Here is a 25,243-nt window from a genome sequence, read left to right as displayed (position 1 = left end):
GTATTGTTGTCAATGTGTTTCTTTGCTTTTGTTATTAATTGACTTATATAATTGGCTGCTCCCATGTTAGAGGCATAGATATTTACCATTGTTAGATCTTCTTGTTGGATAGACCCTTTAAGTAGTATATAGTGTCCTTCCTCATCTCTTATTATAGTGTTTGTTTTAAAATCTAATTTGTATAATATAAGGATTGCCACCCCAGCTTTCTTTTGGTGTCCATTAGCATGGTAAATTTTTTCCACCCCCTCACTTTCAATCTGGGGGTGTCTTTGGGTCTAAAATGAGTCTCTTGCAGACAGCATATCGATGGGTCTTGTTTTTTTATCCAATCTGAGAGCCTGTGTCCTTTGGGGCATTTAGGCATTTACATTCAGGGTAACTATTGAAAGATATGAATTTAGTGCCATTGTATTGCCTGTAAGGTGACTGTTACTATATATTGTCTGTGTTCCTTTCTGGTGTATGTTACTTTTAGGCTCTGTCTTTGCTTAGAGGACCCCTTTCAATATTTGTTGTAGGGCTGATTTAGTGTTTGCAAATTCCTTTAGTTTTTGTTTGTCCTGGAAGCTTTTTATCTCTCCTTCTATTTTCAATGACAGCCTAGCTGGATAGAGTATTCTTGGCTGCATATTTTTCTCTTTTAGCGCTCTGAATATATCATGCCAGTCCTTTCTGGCCTGCCAGGCCTCTGCGGATAGGTCTGTTGCCAATCTAATGTTTCTACCATTGTAGGTTACAGATCTCTTATCCCAAGGTGCTTTCGGGATTTTCTCTTTGTCTCTGAGACTCGTAAGTTTTACTATTAGATGTGAGGGTGTTGACCTATTTTTAGGGGAGTTTTCTGTACCTCCTGGATTTTGATGCCTGTTTCCTTCCCCAAATTAGGGAAGTTCTCTGCTATAATTTGCTCCAATATACCTTCTGCCCCTCTTTCTCTTTCTTCTTCTTCTGGGATCCCAATTATTCTAATATTGTTTTCTCTTATGGTATCACTTATCTCTCGAATTCTGCCTTCATGATCAGTAGTTCTTTATCTCTCTTTTTCTCAGCTTCTTTATTTTCCATCATTTGGTCTTCTATATCATTAATTTGCTCTTCTGCCTCATTTATCCTAGCAGTGAGAGCCTCCATTTTTTATTGCACCTCATTAATAGCCTTTTTGATTTCGACTTAGTTAGATTTTAGTTCTTTTATTTCTCCAGAAAGGGTTTCTCTGATATCTTCCATGCTTTTTTCAAGCCCAGCTAGTATCCTTAAAATTGTCATTCTGAACTCTAGTTCCAACATCTTACTAATGTCCATATTGATTAGGTCCCTGGCAGTTGGTACCGCCTCTTTTTCTTTTTTTTTTTTTTTGAGGTGATTTTTTTCTGTCTTGTCATTTTGTCCAGAGGAGAATAGAGGAATGAGAGAACAAAATGCTAACAGGGTAACAATGACCCCAGAAAAATATACACTAAACAAATCAGAAGAGACCTGAAACCGGGAGGAAAGAAAAGGAAAAAAAAAAAAAAACAGAATATGATCAAATATGATCATGCTGGTGCATAGATCAGTGCCACACACTAGATTTTGGGCTTATTTTGGTCTGTTAGAAGAGAGTGCCTCCCAAAATTTTAAAGAAAGAAAAGCTTATATATGGACAAAAATAAGGGTAAATACAATGAAGGAATGGAATATGACTGTAAGGTGAAAATTATAAAAGATTTTATAAAAGATAAGATAAGAAGTTGGTTGAAAAAAGAAAGAAGAGGATTAAAAAAGCGGGGGAGAGAATGTGATCAGGCAGGAGACTAGAATAAAGCCATACACTACAGATTTAGGGTATATTTTGGTCTGTTAGAAGAAACTGTATCCCAAAATTTTAAAGAGAGAACAATATATATATGGTTAACTACTATGAAGGGATAGAATATGACTCTAAAAATGAAAAATAAAAAAGATTTTTTTAAAAAGGGGATTGATAAGATGTTGGTTGAAAAAGGGAAAAAGAAAAATTCAAAAAACAGAAAAAAGAAAATTTTAAAAATTAACTTAAAAAACTAACGAATCATGGGGAAAAAGCCATGAATTCTATGTGCAGTATTCCCCTAGTGCTAGAGTTCTGCCGTTCTCCATGATTGGTAAACTTGGTCTTCACTGACTGTTCTTGATGATCTTCTGGGGGAGGGGCCTGTTGCAGTGGTTCTCAGATGTCTTTGCCAGAGGCGGAATTGCCTCGCCCTTCCCGGGTCTGAGGTAAGGAATCTGCTCGGCTTTGCTCTCAGGAGATTTTGTTCCCTGCAAGCTTTCCGTGCAGCTTTGGAGGATGAGAGTGAAAATGGCAGCCTCCCAATCTCCGCCCCGGAGGAGCTGAGAACTCAGGGCCCTGCTCCTCAGTGTGCCCCCAGAGAAAAGCAGTCACTCACTCCCGTCTCCCCAGTCTCCAGCTGCACTCTGTGCTCACCCGGCCTGTGACTGAGCATTTCTATCTCTGGCACATGGCCCTGTTTGGAGTCTCCAAGCCCAGCAGATCCCTGCAATGCACTCCCGCGCCGCTCCTCCCCCCGGGGGAGGAAGGGGAGTCTCCCCGGATCTGCCACTTGTTGGATCCCTGCTGGAAGAGCAATGGCCCGACTGTGCCGTGGATCACAGCTTAGGGCAACCCCAAGCTGAGAGCCTGCCCTCGGCTCCATCTCTGCAGCTGGCTTCCCTGCTCCGATACCTGGGAGCTCTGCCGCCCTCAGGCATCCCTGGTCTTTCTGTGACCCCGAAGGTCCTCAGACGACACTGTCCCAGTTAGCCACTAGAGCGACGTCCCTCAGCAGAGCCAACTTATAAAATTTCCGATTTTGTGCTCCACTGCTCTATCACTTTTTGGTAGCCGCTGATGGAGGCCCCCTCCCCCACCATCTATCTTCCGAATATCACCTCGGATTCACTTCTCTGCATGTCCTAACTTCCAGAAAGTAGTCATTTTCTGTTCAGAGAGTTGCTGCTATTCTCCGATCTCCTGTTGAGTTTGTAGGTGTTTGGAATGGTTTAATCCCTATCTAGCTGAATTTCTAGGACCAGATGAAATTTAGGTCTCCTACTCCTCTGCCATCTTGCTCCTCCCCTCTCCCTTTGTCTTTTGATTGGAGCATTTAGTCCATTTAAAGTAATTGCTGATAAGTATGTATTTATTGCCATTTTATTCATTGTTTTTTTAGTTGTTTTTGTAGTTCTCTTCTTTCCTCTTGTTCTCTACCCTTATGGTTTCATGGCTTTCTTTAGCATTATGTTTGGATGCCACTCTCTTTATTTTTTGTGTATCTATTATAGGTTTTTGATTTGTAGTCACCATTGCCATTACATTCATATATAACATCTTTTTTTAATTTTTTATTGTTATGTTAATCACCATATATTACATCATTGGTTTTTGATGCAGTGTTCCATGATTGATTGTTTGTTCATAACACCCAGTGCTCCATGCAGAACGTGCCCTCCTCAATACCCATCACCAGGCTAACCGATCCCCCTACCCGCCTCCCCTCTAGAACCCTCAGTTTGTTTTTCAGAGTCCATCATCTCTCATGGTTCGTCTCCCCCTCTGACTTACTCCCCTTCGTCCTTCCTTTCCTGCTATCTTCTTCTTTTTCTTTTTTCTTAAAATATGTTGCATTATTTGTTTCAGAAATACAGATCTGTGATTCAACAGTCTTGCACAATTCACAGCGCAAACCGTAGCATATACCCTCCCCAATGTCTATCACCCGGTCACCCCATCCCTCCCACCCCCAACCACTCTAGTAACACTCAGTTTCTTTCCTGAGATTAAGAATTCCTCATATCAGTGAGGTCATGCGACACATGTCTTTCTCTGATTGACTTATTTCACTCAACATAACGCCCTCCAGTTCCATCCACGTCATTGCAAATGGCAAGATCTCATTCCTTTTGATGGCTGCATAATATTCCATTGTGTATATATACCACTTCTTCTTTATCCATTCATCTGTCGATGGACATCTTGGCTCTTTCCACAGTTTCGCTATTGTGGACATTGCTGCTATAAACATTGGGGTGCACGTACCCCTTCAGGTCCCTACATTTGTATCTTTGGGGTAATTACCCAGTAGTGCAATTGCTGGATCGAATGGAAGCTCTAATTTCAACTGTCTGGGGAACTTCCATACCTTTTTCCAGAGTGGTTGCACCAACTTGCATTCCCACCAACAGTGTAGGAGGGTTCCCCTTTCTCCACATCCCCGCCAACATCTGTCGTTCCCTGACTTGTTAATTTTAGCCATTCTGACGGGTGTGAGGTGGTATCTCATTGAGGTTTTGATTTGGATTTCCCTGATGCGAGCGATGTTGAGCACTTTTTCATGTGCCTGTTGGCCATTTGGATGTCTTCTTTGGAAAAATGTCTGTTCATGTCTTCTGCCCATTTCTTGATTGGATTATTTGTTCTTTGGGTGTTGAGTTTGATGAGTTCTTTATAGATTTTGGATACTAGCCCTTTATCTGATATGTCATTTGCAAATATTTTCTCCCATTCTGTCGGTTGTCTTTCGGTTTTGTGGACTGTTTCTTTTGCTTTGCAAAAGCTTTTTATCTTGATGAAATCCCAATAGTTCATTTTTGCCCTGGCTTCCCGTGCCTTTGGCGATATTTCTAGGAAGAAGTTGCTGCGGCTGAGGTCGAAGAGGTTGCTACCTGTGTTCTCCTTTAGGATGTTGATGGACTCCTGTCTCACATCTAGGTCTTTCAACCATTTTGAGTCTATTTTTGTGTGTGGTGTAAGGAAATGGTCCAGTTTCATTCTTCTGCATGTGGCTGTCCAATTTTCCCAGCACCATTTATTGAAGAGACTGTCTTTTCCATTGGATATTTCTTCCTGATTTGTTGAAGATTAGTTGACCATAGAGTTGAGGGTCCATAACTGAGATCTCTTTTCTGTTCCATTGATCTCTGTGTCTGTTTTTGTGTCAATACCATGGTGTCTTGGTGACCACAGCTTTGTAATATAGCATGAAATCAGGCATTGTGATGCCCCCAGCTTTGTTTGTCTTTTTCAGCATTCCCCTGGCTATTTGGTATCTCTTCTGGTTCCCTACAAATTTTAGGATTGTTTGTTCCTGCTCTGTGAAAAATGCCAATGGTATTTTGATAAGGATGACGTTGAAAGTGTAGATTGCTCTGGGCAGCATAGACATTTTCACAATGTTTATTCTTCCAATCCATGAACATGGAATGTTTTTCCATCTCTTTGTGTCTTCCTCCATTTCTTTTGTAAGCGTTCTGTAGTTTCTAGAGTATAGATCCTTTACCTCTTTGGTTAGGTTTATTCCTAGGTACCTTATGGGTTTTGGTGCTATTGTAAATGGAATCGATTCCTTCATTTCCCTTTCTACAGTCACATTGTTAGTGTATAGAAAACCAACTGATTTCTGTGCATTGATTTTGTATCCTGCCACCTTGCTGTTCTACCAATTTTTGAGTGGAATCTTTGGGTTTTCCACATGGAGTATCATGTCATCTGCGAAGAGTGAGAGTTTGCCTTCTTCTTTGCCAATTTGAATGCCTTTTCTTTCTTTTTGTTGTCTGATTACTGATGCTAGGAGTTCTAGTACTATGTTGAACAGCAGTGGTGAGAGTGGGCATCCCTGTCATGTTCCTGACCTTAAGGGAAAGCTCTGTTTTTCCCCATTGAGAATGATATTCGCTGTGGGCTTTTATGATATTGAGGAACATTCCCTCTATCCCTACACTCTGAAGAGTTTTAATCAAGAAAGGATGCTGTATTTTGTCAAACGTTTTTCTGCATCTGTTGAAAGGATCATATGGTTCTTGTCTTTTTCTTTTATTAATGTGCTCGATCACGTTCATTGGTTTACAAAAGTTGAACCACCCTTGCATCCCAGGAATAAATCCTACCTGGTTGTGATGGATAATGCTTTTAATGTACTGTTGTATCCTATTGGCTAGGATCTTATTGAGTATTTTGGCATCCATGTTCATCAAAGATATTGGTCTGTAATTCTCCTTTTTGTTGGGGTCTTTGTCTGGTTTTGGGATCGAGGTAATGCTGGCCTCATAGAAAGAGTTTAGAAGTTTTCCTTCTGTTTCTATCTTTTTGAAACAGCTTCAGTAGAATAGGTATTATTTCTTCTTTAAATGTTTGTTAGAATTCCCCTGGGAAGCCATCTGGCCCTGGACTTTTGTTTTTTGGGAGGTTTTTGATTACTGCTTCAATTTCCTTACTGCTTATTGGTCTACTCAGATTGTCTATCTTCCTGTTCCAGTCTTGGTAGTTTGTAAGTTTCCAGGAAGGCAACCACTTCATCCAGGTTGCTTAGTTTGTTGGCATAAAGTTGCTATTAATAATTTCTAATGATTGTTTCTATTTCTTTGGTGTTAGTAATGATCTATCCCCTTTCATTCATGATTTTATTAATTTGGGTGCTTTCTCATTTCTTTTGGATAAGTCTGGCCAGAGGTTTATTGATCTTATTAATTCTTTCAAAGAACCAGCTTCTAGTTTCGATGGTCTGCTCTACTGTTTTTCTGGTTTTTCTATTTCATTGATCTCTGCTCTTTATTATTTCTCTTCTCCTGCTTGTTTTAGGTTTTATTTGCTGCTCTTTCTCCAGCTCCTTTAGGTGTAAGGTTAGCTTGTGCATTTAGGATTTTTCTACTTTTTTGAGAGAGGCTTGGATGGCTATGTATTTCCCCCCTTACAATTGCCTTTGCAGTATCCCATAAGTTTTGGACCAATGTGTTTTCATTATCATTGGTTTCCATGGATTGTTTAAATTCTTCTTTAATTTTCTAGTTGACCCAATCATTCTTTAGCAGGATGCTCTTTAACTTCCAAGTGTTTGAATTCCTTCCAAATTTTCTCTTGTGATTGAGTTCCAGTTCGAAGCATTGTGGTCTGATAACAAGCAGGGAATAATCTCAATCTTTTGGTATTGGTTGAGACCTGATTTGTGACCCAGGATGTGATCTATTCTGGAGAAAGTTTCATGTGCACTCGAGAAGAATGGGTATTCTGTTGTTTTAGGGTGGAATGTTCTGTATATATCTATGAAGTCCATATGGTCTAATGTGTCCTTCAAAGTTCTTGTTTCTTTGTTGATCTTCTGGTTAGATGATCTGTCCATTGTTGAGAGTGGCATATTGAGGTCTCCTAGTATTAATGTGTTATTATCAATATGATTCTTTATTTTGGTTAGCAGTTGGCTTATGTAGTTGGCTGCTCCCATGTTGGTGGCATAGATATTTACAACTGAAAGGTTTTCTTATTGGATAGACCCTTTAAGTATGATATAGTGTCCCTCTACATCTCTTACTACAGTCTTTGGTTTAAAATCTAATTTGATATGAGAATTGCTACCTCCACTTTCTTTTGAGGTCCATTGGCATGATAAATGATTCTCCATCCCCTCACTCTCAATCTAGAGGTATCTTTAGGTTCAAAATGAGTCTCTTGTAAACAGCATATGGATGGGCCATGTCTTTTTATCAATCTGTAACCCTGTGCCATTTCATGGGAGCATTTAGGCCATTCACATTGAGGGTAACTATTGAAAGATATGAATTTAGTGCCACCATATTGCCTGTAAGTCCCTGTTCTATAGGTTTTCTCTGTAAATTTCTGGTTTATGTTACTCTTGAGGTCTTTCTTCTTTTATAGAACCCCCTTAAAATTTCTTGCAGGGCTGATTTGATGATCACATATTCTTTCAATTTCTGCTGGTCCTGGAAGCTCTTTGTCTCTCCATCCATTCTGATTGACCACCTTGCTGGATAAAGGATCCTTGGCTGCATGTTATTCTCATTTAGTACCCTGAATATGTCTTGCCAGCCCTTTCTGGCTTGCCAGGTCTCTGTGGATAGGTGTGACGTTATTCTGATGTTCCTCCCTCCATACATAAGAAATCTCTTCCCCCTAGCTGCTCTCGGGATGGCTTCCTTGGTTCTAAGATCTGCAGGTTTTACTACTATATGCTGGGGCATTGGTCTGTTCTCATTGATCTTGAGAGGGGTCCTCTCTGCCTCTTAGACACGAATGCTTGTTTCCTTCCCCAGATAAGGGAAGTTCTCAGCTATGATTTGCTCAAATATGCCTTCTAGTCCTCTCTCTCCACCCCTTCAGGGATCCCAATAACTCTGATATTGGAACATTTCATGGTGCCCTTGATCTCTAAGTCTGATCTCATGGGCTTGTAGCTATTTATCCGTATCCTCCTCAGCTTCCTTCCTTTCTGTCAGCTTATCTTCTAGATCACTAATTCATTCTTCTGCCTCATTTACCCCGGCTGTAAGAGTATCCAATTTGGACTGTATCTCATTCATAGCATTTTAAGTTTGGCCTGATTAGATCTCATTTCTGCCTCAGAGATTCTATATTGTCACTAATGGTTTTCTCAAGCCTAGCTACTGACTTCATAATTGCTACCCTGAAGTCTTTCTCTGACATCTTGCTTATATCCATATCCATTAGGTCTGTGGCAGAGGCCATTTTCTCTGGTTCTTTCCTTTGTTGGGAGTTCCTCCTCCTAGTCATTCTGTTGAGGGATGGTTGAGGGAATGTACTGAATCCAAAATACCATGACCCAAGCAAGATGCACCATAGGAAAATCCAGAGCAGTTGGAAGGCACCGCTGAAAAGATAAAGCCAAAATGAAACACAAGAATAAAATTTATAGAATTTTTTTAAAATTTGGAAAAAAATTTTTTATTTTTTATTGTTATGTTAATCACCATACATTACATTAGAAAAAAATTTTTAAGGGTGGGGTGAGGGGCGCCTGGGTGCCTCAGTCGGTTAAGCATCTGCCTTCAGCTCAGGTCATGATCCCAGCGTCCTGGGATGGAGCCCCACATCGGGCTCCCTGCTCAGAGGAGAGCCTGTTTCTCCCTCTCCCTCTGCCTGAGGCTCTGCCTACTTGTGCTCTCTCTCTCTTTCTCTGTCAAGTAAATAAATATAATCTTTGGGGGAAAAAAGAGTGGGGTGAGGGGAAGCAGGGCTACAGTCTCTCAGTGTGGAGAAAATAGAGTGTTTCAGTTGTTCCTGGGTGTATTTTGTTCTGTTTGTTAGATGACACTACTTCCCAAAATTACAGGGAAAGTAAAACTTGTAAAGGTAATATTGAATAAGGAAAGAAGGACTGCATTGAAGCATATATCTATAAAAAAAATAGGTGTGAAAAAGTACAAGTTAAAAAGCTACTATGAAATACATTAAACATCTAGTTGAAATGAGAAAAAGGTACAAAGAAAAAACATAGAGGAAGCAGGAGGGCCCTGCTGCACTGTTTCTCAGGCAATCTTGCCTGGGCAGAGTTGCCCTGCACCCTGTCTGGGGGCTCGGCTCCTTAGAAACCGGTTTTTTGAGCTTTTGTTTTCTGGCAGCTTTCCGTGCCTCTTCCGAGGGTCAAAGCAAAAATGGCCACCCCCAGATCTCTGTCCCAGAGCAGAGAAATCACAGTCTGTTCTCTTCACTAAACCCTCCAGAACACAATCTCTGTTTCCGTATGAGCCTCTGAAAACCACAGCCACCCACAGTGCATGCCTACAGGGACTCTCTCACAGGTCGACCCAGGGACTGGTGTGTGTCCCTGCCTTTTGTGCTTCTAAAACTGTGAGTAGTTGCAGGCTCACAGGGGCTTGCAAGTGTGCACCCACAGGTCCTGGATCCTGTCTGGGGGCTGCTCTAAAGCCTTTTCCCTGACACTACCGCTCTGTGAGTTTTTGCCCATTCCAGGCACAGGACGCTTTTGCTCTCCAGTGTTATATCACTTTTCAGGTGCCAACTTATGGAGGCTCCATCCCCCTTCTGTTTATCTTCCAATATCTCTCTGCAGATTCATGACTCACCCCTTCCTACCTCAAGACAGGTGGTGTTTTTCTGCTTGTAAAGATCCAAATATATATTCTTACTTCTCAGGCTGATTTCATGGGTGTTCAGAATGGTTTGGTAGATAGCCAGCTAAATTCAGGGGACCAATTGAAACAAAGTCCCCTACTCTTCCACCATCTTGCCTCTTCTCTCATCTGTTTATTTTTTAATCTGATTGTGTGTGTGTTGCATGTGTGTGCACATGTTGAGTTATGTAAGTTCTTTATGTATTTTCAATATTAAACACTTAATTCGATTTGTCATTTGCAAATATCCTCTCCCATTCACTAATTTGTCTTTTTGTTGTATTGCTGTGCAGAAGCTTTTTATTTTGGTTTAGTCCCAATAATTTATTTTCGCTTTTGTTTTCCTGGCCTCAGGAGATATATCCACAAATGTGTTGCTAAGACCAATGTCTGAGTGATGACTCCTGTTTTATTTTAGGAATTTTATGGTTTCACGTCTCAAATTTACGTCTTTAATCCATTTTTAGTTTATTTTTGTGTATGGCATAAGAAAGTGGTCCAGTTGCATTCTTTTGTATGTAGCTGTCCGGATTTCCCAACACCGTTTATTGAAAAGACAGAATATATTGTATATCCCTGCCTCCTTTATTGTGGGTTAATTAACCAGATAAGTGTGTTTTTATTTCTGGGCTCTCTGGAGGACATTATGCTAAGTGAAATAAACCAGACAGAGAAAGATGAAAACTGCATGATCTCACTTTTATGTAGAGTCTTTAAAAAGTTGAACTCATAGTACCAAAGAATAGAATGGTGGTTACCAGGTGCAAGGAGGTGGGAAAAGTGAGAAATGTTGGTCAAAGAGTACAAACTTTCAGTTATAAGTAAGTTTTGGAGACCTACTGGTCGCCACAAATACTGCATGGTGACTATATTTAATAATATATTGTAAATTTGAAATCTGACAAGAGAGTAAATCTCAAGTGTTCTTATCACAAAAAAGTATGTGAAGTGATGGATATGTTAATTTGCTTGATTTTGGTAATCATTTTATAATATATACATATATCAAAACATCATGTTCTATACCTTAAACATATAATTTTTGTCAATCATATTTCAAAAAGCTGGGGGGAAGCTGGAAAATAAGAAGATAAAAGGAAAACAAATGGACAATATAATTCCTTTGACACTTTTAAGAGAGTGTATGTATGTTTGTGCCTTTTTATAAAGGTATGTGGAAAATATCAGTACTATCTCTAGGTAGTAGGAATATTTTGCCTTGTACTTATTTATATTCTCTAATGTTTTCCTAATGGAAATTTATTACCAATAAACAAAATATGAAGATAAAAAAGAACTTAAGAAAAATGAAAGAGAAAAATATTTGATTATATTTTAAAAGCACAATAGTCCTCAGACTTTTAGTATCAAACAAAAAACATGCACAAGAATATCTTAAGGCAGATTTTTTAATGTATTTAATGTATGGGTTTTTTAAGGTAGAGAAGTCTTATCAATCTACTCATTGCTTTTGATTGTCATAGTTCAGAATTTATCAATATTCTTTTTCATGCAAATGCTAACAGGAAGGTATTAAGAAGATTTTGATAATTCTGTGGTGTAGAAAAAATACACCTGGAGCACCTGGGTGGCTCAGTCAGTTAAGCGTCTGCCTTCAGCTCAGATCATGATCCTGCGGTCCTGGGATCGAGTCCCACATCAGGATCCTTGCTCGGCCGGGAGCCTGCTTCTCCCTCTGCCCCTCCCCCTGCTTGCGCATTCACACTGTCTCTCTGTCTCTCTCACAAATAAGTAAATAAAAATCTTTTAAAAAAAAAGAAAAGAAAAAATACACCTTTCAAATCATATATTTTCTACTAAGGGTTTTACCACTTTGACCAATGTAATTAATTTTTCTTATTTCTCAATATACTGGGATATATGGTTTCTCCCACTTTTCTTATAATTTTTTTCCTTAGATTATAATTATCCCTCTATATCTCTTCTCCTCTTTCAAGTATCCACACACAAAGAGCCAGTTTTAGACATAGGCAGTAGTAGGAAATGTTAGGACTTAAAAAAAAAAAAACTATTATATAAATATCCGCATCATTTCACAAAACAAAGAACATTTTAACCCCCAAAGGAGAGTAATTATCTTTGGCTAGAGGTAAGTTTTAAGTTAAATAAGTTCAGCTTATGTAACATACAATATATTGTAATTGCTTTTCTCATGATGTCTCAGAATGGTATAAACTTTGCTATGGATTTTCAGCAGCCCTCTGGTTTATTGGGAGCACTATTATCATGCTGCCTCTATATAGTACAGCTTACAATCAATGAGAAAGATCAAGGAGTCTTCCAAATTTGGAACCTTGTTTGACTTTCCCTAAATAAAATAGAGTCTATAGTCAAAATGAAATGTGTTGTGCTTTTTGTTGTTTATGTGTGTTTGTAGGGTCAATAACCTGGCAGATTCCCAAATGGATATTCAGGATACCCACTCTCTTTCCTTGAAGGGCCAAAAAATAAGACGAGACATGAGGTGGAATATGAATGTGCCCAGATATCATGAGAGAGCTGTTTTTTCTAGATTGAATGAAATTGCTACTATTAAATTTAATACTGGGGTGAGCAAATTCACTAAGAATATAAACCTAGTATCTTTGGCTTGGATACAATATGTATACTTTGTTTAATATTTTAACTTAAAAGATGTTTGGAGTTTAGACATAGAAGAGCCAGCCAGATATGGACCCCATTAATTTCCTGATGCAGGAGAAATGGGTTCTGGATAAAGATCACAGCTGCTGCTTTCGCCATTAATTCTCAGAATCACTTTGAAAAGTTCTCATTTATTTTCTTATATGACAAGACCCAAAATTATGACTGTTAGAAGATATTGGCTGACCAGATTAGGGGCATTTTCTCATGATGAACCATAGTTTGTATATCAAAACTTAACAAACCATAATAATTATATACAAATTTTATGGGGATAGTTCCCTTCAAAATTGACAAATAGATTATGGTTTAGTATTAAATAAAAGAAATAAATATAATTTTGTTTTTCTGATCAGAAAGACTACAAGTATATTAATGAATAAAATAATCTTGATAAGATTTTCAATGTAGTTAGATCAGAAATAGATATTAATCCTTTCCCTTAATACCTTACACAAATAAAATTTTATTCCATCCTACTTATTTTCTTGGCCTCAAGGATATATTTGTATTGCATGTGTATATCTAGTGTGATAGAAATTTGGAGCATTTATATTAACGGGTTTCACTATGAATTTCCTACTTGGGTCACCACCCATTGTAATGCTGTGTTTCTCTCCTCTTTTTAGTTTTCACTCTACTGCCAGCAATTTCATTCCATGTTTATAAAGAGAGCACTATTCACTTGGCGCAATTGGAAGTTGATGTTGCTACAGATATCAGTAATTTTGGTTTTCACTTTGTATCTTTTAAGAACTGCACACTCACATCTTGACCTACCCATGAGAGAACTGGACTTGAGTCAATATGGTCAAACAATTGTGCCTTACTCAATTTCAGGGAATTCTGATTTGGCTCTGAATTTCATAAATAATCTTAAGATTTTTCTAAAACGTAAGAATCAAGAACTTTGGGAAGTGCAAGGTAAGACCCATAAGGAATAAAAGAGACTGCTGCTATATGAAGACCCATTTGTATTACTTAAAAAGAAGGGACTTAATTATGCTATTTAGCTACCCATTTCTTTCTTTTCCTACTAATTACCAGTATCTTAGAGACAGCTAAATCAGAGGCAAAAAACAAAAAGTATACTTCAAGACAACTGGCCACAAAAGTTAATAACTAATGGAGACATTTGGCTGTAAGTTGTCTTTCAGCTAATCACATCACCTTTTGGAGGATGAGTTAAAGAGCCCAAATACTATATTGCTGTGAAATTTAGCACAAAATTTTTATTCTGATCAAGATACAGAAATGTTTCTCTAGCTCTCAAGGTGAAATGTTGATTCCAAGAGCTGAAGTTTGCCCTTCAGTCTTCTATGTTCATCTTTTAAAAAACAAGTGGCAGAAGACTTAATAGATTGACTCCTCAGAACTAATTTTTAGAAAGTAGTATTAATAGTTATATTTAATTTGTTCAATGCTTACCTTTGGTAAAAACCATACTAAACACTTCCTCTGCATTATCTTTCTTAATGATAAAAGCAACCCTTTTATGTAGCTTATTTGTTATCTATTCCTTTGTAGCAAATTACCCTAAAACCTAGTGAATGGAAAATTTGAATTTTTTGGTATGATGGAATGAACTCCTTCTCTCACAAAAGCAGCAAAGATACTTGGAAAACAGTTTTATGAATCAGCCAATTAAGAACACTGGAAATTAACCAAAAGTACAGAACAAACTAACAGGTGTCTATTCCAAACTACCAAACCTCTATAAAAAGAGTAATGTCTGTGGCATTTTAACTTAGAACTATTCCTATCACTCTCCCTCCTCAGCTCAGTGAAATGGTAGCCATGAAAAGCCTTGAAGTTGATTGAAAGAACTGATCTATTTAGAGCTGTGTTAAAAGCCCCATCTCTAGAGCACTGTCAATAATTTAACTAAAATAATAGGTCCTTGAAAAACTCCATTCCCAGGGGATTGTTCCTATTGGATTTGAATCAGGGCTCAGCTTTTTCGGAAAAAGCTCTATCAACAGGGCATTAATCAAAACAGTAGCAATCTGCTGGTAACATCATCACAGTTGGCTAAGGCTGTGATTTCAGTTGAGCCAAACAAGAGCCTGGCCACAAATTAATTTTGAAGGCATACCTGGAGAGCTAGATAACCAAAATGAACTTTGAAAAGTTCTGATGTTCCTGAGGATATAGAAGGCTCAGAATGGTAGTGTGTATGACCAGAAATGACCTAGGAAAGAAGACACCAGTCAGAAAGCTCTAGTTGATGTTGAGACCTGGTCAAACAAGAAGTAAAAGTTGAAGCTGAACACAGATTCCCTTGGCAAATAATGGAAGACTTACTGGTTCTAGGTATTTAAAGAAATCTTTTAGCTGATTACTAAATTATACTGACCCAGGGATGACTCCTAGGAACTGGTTTTAAAAAAATAAAAGCCAGAATTTTTTAAGCCTGTCAGAGAAATAAGGGGCTGCACACTGTAGAGGATGCAGAATCTACAGAATTAGTCCACATAAGTCACTAACCAAATGAGCAGCAACAAGTTGAAAAAAAATGAAAAGGCAGTAACAGGAAACAAGAGATGGGGAGGGGAGGGTGCCTGGGTGGCTCAGTTGTTTAAGCGACTGCCTTCAGCTCAGGTTATGATCCTGGGGTCCCGGGATCAAGTCCCACATCAGGCTCCCTGCTCAGCAGGGCATCTGCTTCTCCCTCTGACCCTCTTCCCTCTTGTGCTCTCTGTCTCTCATTCTCTCTCTCAAATAAATAAATAAAATCTTTAAAAAGAGAGAGAGAGAGAGAGATGGGGAGGGGAGTTCAGATACCAAAGTTGTTAAACTACTTATCTTAAATGTCTAGTTTCCACAACAACAATAACAGAGAAAGGAAAGAATTATGGGCTGAATTCTGTCCCCTCAAAATTCATAAAATGAAGTCCTACCCCCCAGTACCTTAGAATGTGACTATATTTGGATATAGTTTCTGTCAAAAGTAATTAAGTATAAGACTTACTTAGGTCACTAGGGTGGGCCCTAATCCAATATGACTGGTATCCTTTTAACGAAAGGAGATTAGGACAAAGACATGCATACTCAGAAGAAAGACCATGTGAAGACATAGGAGAAGACAGCCATCTACAAACCAAGGAGAAAGGCCTTCAGAAGAAACCAACCTTGCTGACACCTTGACTTGAACTTCTAGCCTCTAGAACTCAGGGCAAATAAATTTCTGTTATTTATGCCACTCATTCTGTGGTACTTTCTTATGCCAGTCCCAGAAAACTACAGAAAGGAGTGCCTGGGTGGCTCAGTTGGTTGGGCGACTGCCTTTGGCTCAGGTCATGATCCTGGAGCCCCGGTATCGAGTCCCACATCGGGCTCCCTGCTCGGCAGGGAGTCTGCTTCTCCCTCTGACCCTCTTCCCTCTCATGCTCTCTATCTATCATTCTCTCTCTCTCTCAAATAAATAAATAAAATCTTTAAAAAAAAAAAAAAGAAAGAAAGAAAACTACAGAAAGAAAACCATATGACCCAAACATGAGGGGGGCTGGGGACTGAAGCCAGTAGATGTCCTTGAGGGAGGCCAGATGTTGAACTTAATAGACAAAGACTTTAAATCAGCTACTACAAATACTTTTAAAATACCAAAGGAAATATGTTTAAAGAATTAAAGGAAAGTATATTAACTATGTCTCCACAAAGAGAATATGAATAAACAAATAATTTTTTTAAAAAATAAACAGATTTTGTAGTTGAAAAGCATGACTGAGAGGAAAAAAAAAGTGGAAGAAAGATGGTGGAGTAGGAGGATGCCATCCCACATTTTTAGCTAGATATTGTCCACATCCAAGTCAACAAACCAGAGAGTGATCCAAAGACTGGCAGAACAAACTGCACAACTAAATATAGAGAAGCTACAACTGAAGGGTTAGAAAGGTCAGAAAGGCAGAGGAAGGCTGCCTGCAACAGGGAGGGAACTGTAAGGGCAGAGAGGGCACAGAACCCTCACACCGGGGTACTCACATGGGGAAGACTACTCCCATAACATTTGGCTTTAAAAACCAGAGGGGCTGAATTCCATGAGTTTATGAAAACAGTGGTACTTGCAGTGGTACTTTAAAAGTCTGTTGACTAAACACTGGGTGAGCTAGAAGGATGAGTCATACCTTGGTCGTCACCCTTAAAGAGACAGCAACCTACACAGAGGGGCAACATAAAAATGTCAGTTTACACAGCACTGGGGGCAAACAGGAGACAGATCTGTTCATACTGATTTTGGAGTGTGTTGGAGAACTTCAAAAATGAGGGAACTGACAGGCTCTGTTTTCTCCCTTGCCCCCCAGCATGAACAAAGAGCCACCTGAGAGAGTCAGGGGGCTGCACAGACATTTGCTACCTTACGGGCTAGCAGTGCACCACACCCTGAGTTCTCCTGAAGACTTCCTAGCCTAGGCTCTGGGGTCAAGGCAAATTGTATTAAAACCATGTGTGCACTCCGACCAGCTGCTGGGTACACTGCTGTTGCAGCATGCCACACACATGTGTAACAGTGCCCAGCCATGTGCCTCCAGCCACAGACACATGCCACATGCAGCTGCCAGCACGGCCAGGCCCAGTCTAGCCCAGCCTCAGCCCCAGCAGCCCTGGTATGCAGCCCCCAGCTGCCACAGTGCTTCAGGAGATCCAGCATAGGACTAGTGGCCCAGCACAAATTTTCCAAATACTGTCACTTTTCTCCCAATTCCCCAGCTGGCACACCCCCCTCAGAGCCAGCCTCCTTGGATCCCACTAACACCCCAGAGAATAAGTACAGCCCATAGCAGACAGAGAGTCAGTGCAGATGACTACACTGAAAGGAAAAGTGACTCAAACACAACAATAGGGTCTAAGCAACATACATAGATACTCTTTTGAAGTGCTAGTTTCTGGCGAACAGAGGACACTGCACTGCAAGGCACTCCAGGACTGCTTCTTCATAAAGTGACTATTCTCAGGAGCAGAAGATACAGCTGACTTTCTTAACACAAAGAAAGAGACAGAAGCAGACAAAATGAAGAGATAGAGAAATTTATCCCAAATGAAAGAACAGGACAAGGCCACAGACAGATATATAAGCAAAACAAACATACATATCATGCCTCATAGAGAATTTAAAGCAATGATCATAAAGATACTCACTGGACTTGAGAAAAGAGTGGAATAGAATATAATGAAATCTTGACATTTGCAATAACATGGATGAAGCTAGTGTATAATGCTAAGTGAAATAATTCAGAGGAAAACAAATACCATGTGATTTCACTCATATATGGAATTTAAGAAAACGAATGAGCTTAGGGAAAAAGAGGCAAACCAAGAAACAGACTCTTTTTTAAAAATTCAATTTAATTAACATATAGTATACCATTAGTTTCAGAGATAGAATTTAGTGATTCATCAGTTGCATATAACACCCAGTGCTCATTCCATCAAGTGCCGTCCTTAATGCCCATCACCCAGTTACCCTATACCTCTACTCTCCTCCCCTCCAGCAACCCTCAGTTTGTTTCCTATAGTTGGAATCTCCTAGGGTTTGTCTCACTCTCTGTTTTTGTCTTATTTTTCCCTCCCTTATCCTGTGTTGATCCATTTTGTTTCTTAAGTTCTACATATGAGTGCAATCATATATTTGTCTTTCTCTGACCGCCTTATTTCATTTAGCATAATACCCTCTAGTTCCATCCACTTTGTTGTAAATGGCAAGATTTCATTCTTTTGATGGCTAAGTAATATTCCACATCTTCTTTATCCTTTCATCTGTCGATGGACATCTGGGCTCTCAAGAAGCAGACTCTTTTTTTATAATTATTATTGTTATTATGTTAGTCACCACACAATACATCATTAGTTTCTGATGTAGTGATCCACGGTTCATTGTTTTCGTATAACACCCAGTGCTCCATGCAGTACGTGCCCTCCTTAATACCCATCACTGGGCTAACCCATCCCCCCACCCCCCTCCACACTAAAACCCTCAGTTTGTTTCTCAGAGTCCATAGTCTCTCATGGTTCATCTCCCCTTCTGATTCCCCCCTTTCATTTTTTCCTTCCTTCTCCTAATGTCCTCCATGCTATTCCTTATGTTCCACAAATAAGTGAAACCATATGATAATTGACTTTCTCTAAGAAGCAGACTCTTAACTATAGAAAACAAACTGGTGGTTATCAGAGGGGATGTGGATAGGGCTATGGTCTAAATAGGTGTTGGAAATTGAGTGCTCTTGTTGTGATGAGCACCAACTATTGTATCAAGTGTTAAATCACTAAATTATACACCTAAAACTAGTATTACACTGTATGTTAATTAACTGCAACTTAAATAAAACTTTAAAAAATCAAATAAGCCTTGTATGACCTTGAACTTATGAGGCAATCATCTGTTCAGTGAGAGAAATCTTCAGCTGTAAACTTCTCAAGTCTAGTCAACAATTGACAGCTGTCACTGGATACCTGGATTGTTGGCAAAATACTATGCATTAAGTTTGCTGAACATAGAAAATTAAAAGGTTTCTGGTCACCTAAATCACTAAACCCCAACTGTACCCAAGAACTGTCAAGAGTCAGATAAACTCTGGAAGGAGTAAATCAGTTGGCCTATATAAACACCTCCTTTTGGAAAAGAAGAACAAAGACAATGAATGTTTTCAGAAAAGGAACTATGTCCAAACCATGCAAGGCTTATTGCAAAAGTAGCCAGATGGCATCTACAGAATGGCAAACTCAAACTCTACAACAACCACATAGAAAGTGTACAGCTGGGAGTTCAAGGTCTAGGAGAAATATATCCAGCTAGAACAAACCTCACCAAGGATTATACTTTGAAAGCAGCTGACCTAGAAGTTTTCATGAGGGATAACACAAAAACCAGTGATGTCTAACAGAAGGCTCCAGATTTGTTAAAGTAGCAGGTGGTTATCATTGCCATATGATGATCTGATTTAATTGACATGACAGACTTAAGGCTGTGAAGTGAAAGAACATAGTTGACCTGAAGTGTAAAGAATAACCCAGTCATATGGTACATCTTAAAACAAATGGAGAATTCTCCTAGGCACTCAGTGAACACTTAAAAGGATCATTTATTAGCTCAGAAAATTGAAAACCTGATAAATGTGAGTCTGGTTACAATTTGGTGATGGTTTGTTTAGCTCCCTTTTCTTTCCCCTCCTATGGAAAAAGGAAGTGGGACTATGGTGAGCAGAATGGAGGAAAAAGGGAGAGATGAAAAAGAGAAAAAATTTAAATGTATATATGTATACACATTCATCCATGGACAATTCAGAGATGTGTTCTCACATTCTTTGTGCAACCACTGTTTTCGTGGCCCTCTCAGTGCAGGCCTAGTCTATTCACTGACACATGTTCTGTGTTTCCTCCCTATAACATTCAATCATTATCTCAACTCTTCTCTCCATAGGTCATTATTTTAATTTTTGGACAACAAACATGTTTGGGAAGGAGGGATGTTTGGCCCAATTGTTTGGCCCACCTTTCTAAGTACTTTTATCTTTCCCAGTAAAAGTCCCACAGCAATACACACACACACACACACACACACACACACACACAAAGAGTTAATAAGTAGAAAAAGAAGGAAAACTTCCAATTCATTATATGACTCCAGCATTACCCTGATACCAAAACCACTAAAGGCACCACTAAAAAAGAGTACAGGCCAATATCACTGATTAACACAGATGCAAAAATCCTCAACAAAGTACTAGCAAACTGAATCCAACAATACAGTAAAAAAAAAAAATCATTCACCACAATAAAGTGGGATCTGTTCCTGGGTTGCAAGGGTGGTTTAACATTCACAAATCAATTAATGTGATACATCACATCAATAGGAGAAAAGATAAGAACCATATGATCATTTCAATACATGCAGGAAAAGCATTTGACAAAGTACAGCATCCATTCATGATAAAAACCTCAAGAAACTAAGTTTAGAGGGAAATTACCTCAACATAAATAAAGGCCATATATGAAAAATGCACATCTAACATCATGCTCAGTGGGGCAAAACTGAGAGCTTTTCTCCTAAGATCAGGAACAAAGATGTCCACTCTCACCATTTTTATGCAACATAGTACTGGAAGTCCTAGCCTCAGCAGTCAAACAATGAAAAGAAATAAAAGAAAAATACCATATGATTTCACTCATATGTGGAATTTAAGAAACAAAACAAACAAGCAAAGGGAAAAAAATAAGAAAGAAATCAAGAAACAGACTCTTAATTACAGAGAACAAATTGTTCGTTCACCCAAGAGGGGTGGGGTATGGGGGATAGGTTAAATAGGTGATGGTGATTAAGGAATCCACTTAACATGATGAGCACTGGGTGGGGTATGGAAGTGTTGAATTACTATTTGTACATTTGAAACTAATATTACACTGTATGCTAACTAACTGGAGTTAAAAATAAAAACTCTTAAAAAGAAAAACAATTAGAAAAACAAAAAGAAAAGCATGACTGAAATTAAAAGTTCACCAGAGGGGTTCAACAACAGACTTGAATTGTCAAAAAATGAACCAGCTATATTGAAGGTAGGTCAGTAAAGGTCAGTAAAGATTATCTTTCTGTGGAACAGAAAGAAGAAAAAAGTGGGGGAGGGGAAATATGGAACAATAGCAAGCATGCCAATATATACATAATGGGAGTGCCAGAAGGCGAGGAGAATGATAAAGGGGCAAAAAGTAATAATAATAATTTAAGGAAAAAATGGCTGAAAACTTCTCAAATTTGAGAAAAAACGTTAATCTTTACATACAAGAAGCTCAATAAGTTCTAAGTATGATGAACTCAAAGATATCTACACTTAGACACATTATAATCAAAGTAGTGAAAATGAAAGAAAGAGAAAATCTTAAAAGCAGAAGAGAGATGATTTATTAGGGAATTATCAATAATATTAACGGCTGACTTTTTGTCAGAAATCAGTGGGATGGCCAGAAGGCCAGAAGACAGTGGGATGACAAAAAAGTGCTGAAAGAAAGAATTGTCAGCCAAGAATATTATATCCAGCACATTTCTCCCTCAAAATGAAGAAATATGGACATTCCCAGATAAACAAAGACCAAGAGAATTAATCACCGTTAGACCTTCCCTCTAAGAAATACTAAAGGGATTTCTTAAGACTGAAATAAAATGACACTAGACAGTAACTTCAACCCATACAAAGAAATAAGAGCACTGGCAAAGATAATTACATAGATAAATATGAAAGAAGTATAGACATATATATTAACTACTTTTTTCTAAATTCTTTAAAAGACAATTGCATAGGGGTGCCTGGGTGGCTCAGTCGTTAAGTGTCTGCCTTCAGCTCAGGTCATGATCCCAGGGTCCTGGGATCAAGCCCCACATCAGGCTCCCTACTTGGCGGGAAGCCTGCTTTCCTCTCCCACTCCCCTGCTTGTGTTCCCTCTCTCGCTGTCTCTGTCAAATAAATAAATAATATCTTTAAAAAAAAAGACAATTGCATAAAATAGTAGTTAAGAAACTGTGTTAATGGGCTTATAATATATAAAAGTGTAATTTATATTATGATAATAGCACAAAGGAGGGAGGAGGGAAGGGAACTGTATTGGAGCAAAATTTCTGTACAGTATCAGAAGTACATTGGTGTCTATCTGAGCTACTTAAGTTAGGGTTTATATTGTAATCCCCAGAGCAACCACTGAGAAAATAAACTTAAAAAAAAAAGTAAAACAACAACAACAAAGGAACTTAACTGGTACAGTACAAAATATGTTTAACATAAAATTACAGTAGTAGGAAAATAGGAACAAAAAGGAGATAGGACATAGAAGATAAATAGCAATATATTGGCTAATTAAACATAATAAAAATAAAAATAAATAAAGTGCAAAAAAACAAAAGAAATAGCAAAATGGCAGATATAAATCTTAGCATATCAGTAATTACATTAAATGTAAATGGAGTAAACACTCCAATAAAAAGGCAGAACTTTTTAAACTGGAATTTTTTAAATCCAACTTAGGTGAAATGGACACAATCCTATGGGGGAAAAACACAAGTTACCACAAATCATAATAGCATCAAAAAGAGTAAGACTGGGAGCTCCTGGGTGGCTCAGTTGGTTAAGCATCTGCCTTCGGCTCAGGTCATGACCCGGGGTTCTGGGATTGGGACCATTGTCGGGCTCCTTGTTCAGCAGGGAGCCTGCTTCTCCTTCTCCCTCTGACTCTCCTTCCTCCTCTGCCCCTCCCCCCCACTCATTCTCTCTTTCTCTCTCTCTCTCAAATAAATAAAATATTAAAAAATAATAATAATAAGACTGAATATTGTTAGGATAGCAGTTCTCTCCAAAGTGATCCTATAGATTCAATGCAATTCTTATCAAAATACCAGAAGAATTTTTGCAGAAATGGCAAGCCAATTTTAAAATGTATATGAAAATGCAAATGACCTAGAATAACCAAAATAACTTTGAGAAAATAAGCCATGTTTGTTTTAGACAAGAATAGCGCAAGACATTCTTAATAATTTGTTTTTTCAAAGTTAAAGACTATGTGGTGAGATTATTGTAGGGATTAGTGATGGAGTGGAATTCTTGAGGAGAAACAAAGATTTGAAATAGCCATTGTGGGAAGCTGGAAAGGGAAGAGACAAAAAGAAAAATATTTTTCTTTCCTCTCCAACTTAAGTAATAGGTGATTTATTACACGTTGACTCACTGATCAATTTCTTTCTTTATCCTAGGTAAGGTAACAAAACATATAATGGAAAACAAAGAGTTTCATGACTTCTCCATTACTGCACTCTCCATTGAGGTTGAGAATAACAAAACAGTATTTACTGTTTTGTTCAATAATGAGGCATACCATTCAGCGGCAACATCACTGGCAGTGTTAGACAACGTTCTTTTTATGTCACTTTCTGGCCCCAATGCTTCCATCAAAGTCTCCAACAAGCCTCAACCTCTCCCTCTTTATGATCATAACATAATGTATGTATGATTTTCCACTTTACTGGAATTGATCCTAAATATATCCCTTGCTATCTGGCCATATGCATTTAAAAATAGCTATTAAATCATCATTTTCTACTTATATTTCATAATTTCTTTCATCATTTATTTCATCCTCTGTAGGCCTACAAATGGATTACAAATAGTAGTAAATTTGGCTTTTGGCATGGCTGTTGTGGTCGGTAGCTTTTGCCTTCAGACAGTGACTGAGAGAACCACTAGGACAAAGCACATCCAGTTTGTGAGTGGGGTCTCTGTACTTACTTACTGGCTGTCTGCTTTTCTGTGGGATCTCATCTACTTCTCCATTCTCTGCTGCTTACTACTGGTGAGTGTTACTGACGCTGCATGAAGGCTTATTCTATGTCAACCACAGGAAATTCCTATTCAGTAATTTGTATCCTAAAATAAAACTTGTAAAGAAATTTGAAATTACTTTGGCTTATTATGCCAGAGAATATATTGTGGAAACCTCATTATGGAAATGTTCTTCCTCATATTTTTCAATTGGAGAAAACATATTTCTTTGAAAAGTCTCTTTTTAGTTGTCTTCCCATGTAATTGCTCAGCATTATGCCTTGTCCCAAAAACTAAAGAAATAAGGACTATCACTTGTCACTTTTCCCTCACTACTCATATAGATAAGCCACTGCTCACTAATTCCCAATGCTGAGCCCTCTGGTAAATTGGACAGCAGCACAGAGTTTAGAATTGTGTCTTAAGTCAGATTTCCTGTTACTATTCACCACCAGCACACACAAACCCCACTCCCATTCCACCACGTTCATACCCCAAATCCAAGTTGGCTGGGTCTGCAAAACAGAACTAGTTTTTACTTGGACAGCCAATTCTAGACACTGAGGATGTGCTATAAAGAGCAAGCAAGGATGGTATAACATCTTTGAATGTAATGATTTTGCTCATTGGTGAACTTTGCAACTTCTTTTGTTTTAGATGCATATTTGAGGGTGAGGGAGAGGTAAAGCTATATAGTTTCAAGGGGTGAGCACATGGATAAAAGAGGTAAAGTTCTGGGGCGCCTGGGTAGCTCAGTCAGTTAAACATCTGCCTTCAGCTCAGGTCATGATCCCAGGTCCTGGGATGGAGCCCCGCATTGGGCTCCCTGCTCAGTGGGGAGCCTACTTCTCCCTCTCCCACTGCCCCTCCACACCCACACCCCCATTTGTGTGTGCACTCTCTTTCTCTCTCAAACAAATAACACTTTAAAAAAAAAACAGGTAAAATTTCTTTCTGTACAAGAGGTACTGGGGAAGAAATAGTTTAGGCTCATAAGCTAAGGCTTTTCTTTTTTTTAATGGGTAAAGTGATTGAAGTAATGAATAGTTCTATCTTCTAATGAAGGCAGGGCTTGCTGTTTTCTAAGTATTCTGGCTTGACTTCTTATTGCACAGTGTCCTTCACCTTGCACTTACCTCAGCACTCTGTGTCTCAGGGAGTGTTCCAATACTGCAGATTGGATGCATTTGTTGCAGATTACAACTTTCTGGACACAATGATGATCTTTATGCTGTATGGTTGGTCTGCTGTACCTCTCATGTATCTTGGAAGCTTCCTGTTTTCTAGTAGTACTGCTGCCTACATCAAGCTCACCCTCTTTAATTACTTTTCAACTATTTTCAGTATCAGCATTTACATCATAAGACAACAGTATGGTAAGGACT

At 38.7% G+C, this 25,243-nt stretch overlaps 1 protein-coding gene across 1 annotated transcript in view; it reads left to right on the top strand.

The window, feature by feature from the left end:
• Positions 1-25,243, top strand: part of LOC113932540 (ATP-binding cassette sub-family A member 3-like) — a 256,540-nt gene that overhangs the window by 121,650 nt on the left and 109,647 nt on the right. Inside the window, 5 exon segments of the mRNA XM_035722222.1 lie at positions 12,302-12,473; positions 13,197-13,491; positions 23,294-23,540; positions 23,685-23,889; positions 25,015-25,234. Of these exon segments, the coding sequence (XP_035578115.1) occupies positions 12,302-12,473; positions 13,197-13,491; positions 23,294-23,540; positions 23,685-23,889; positions 25,015-25,234 (1,139 nt within the window).

Source organism: Zalophus californianus, chromosome 10 (assembly GCF_009762305.2).
Source record: "Zalophus californianus isolate mZalCal1 chromosome 10, mZalCal1.pri.v2, whole genome shotgun sequence".
Classification (NCBI taxonomy): domain Eukaryota; kingdom Metazoa; phylum Chordata; class Mammalia; order Carnivora; family Otariidae; genus Zalophus; species Zalophus californianus.
The sequence above is the reverse complement of the archived record's forward strand: the minus strand, read 5'-3'. Positions and strand labels throughout refer to the sequence as shown.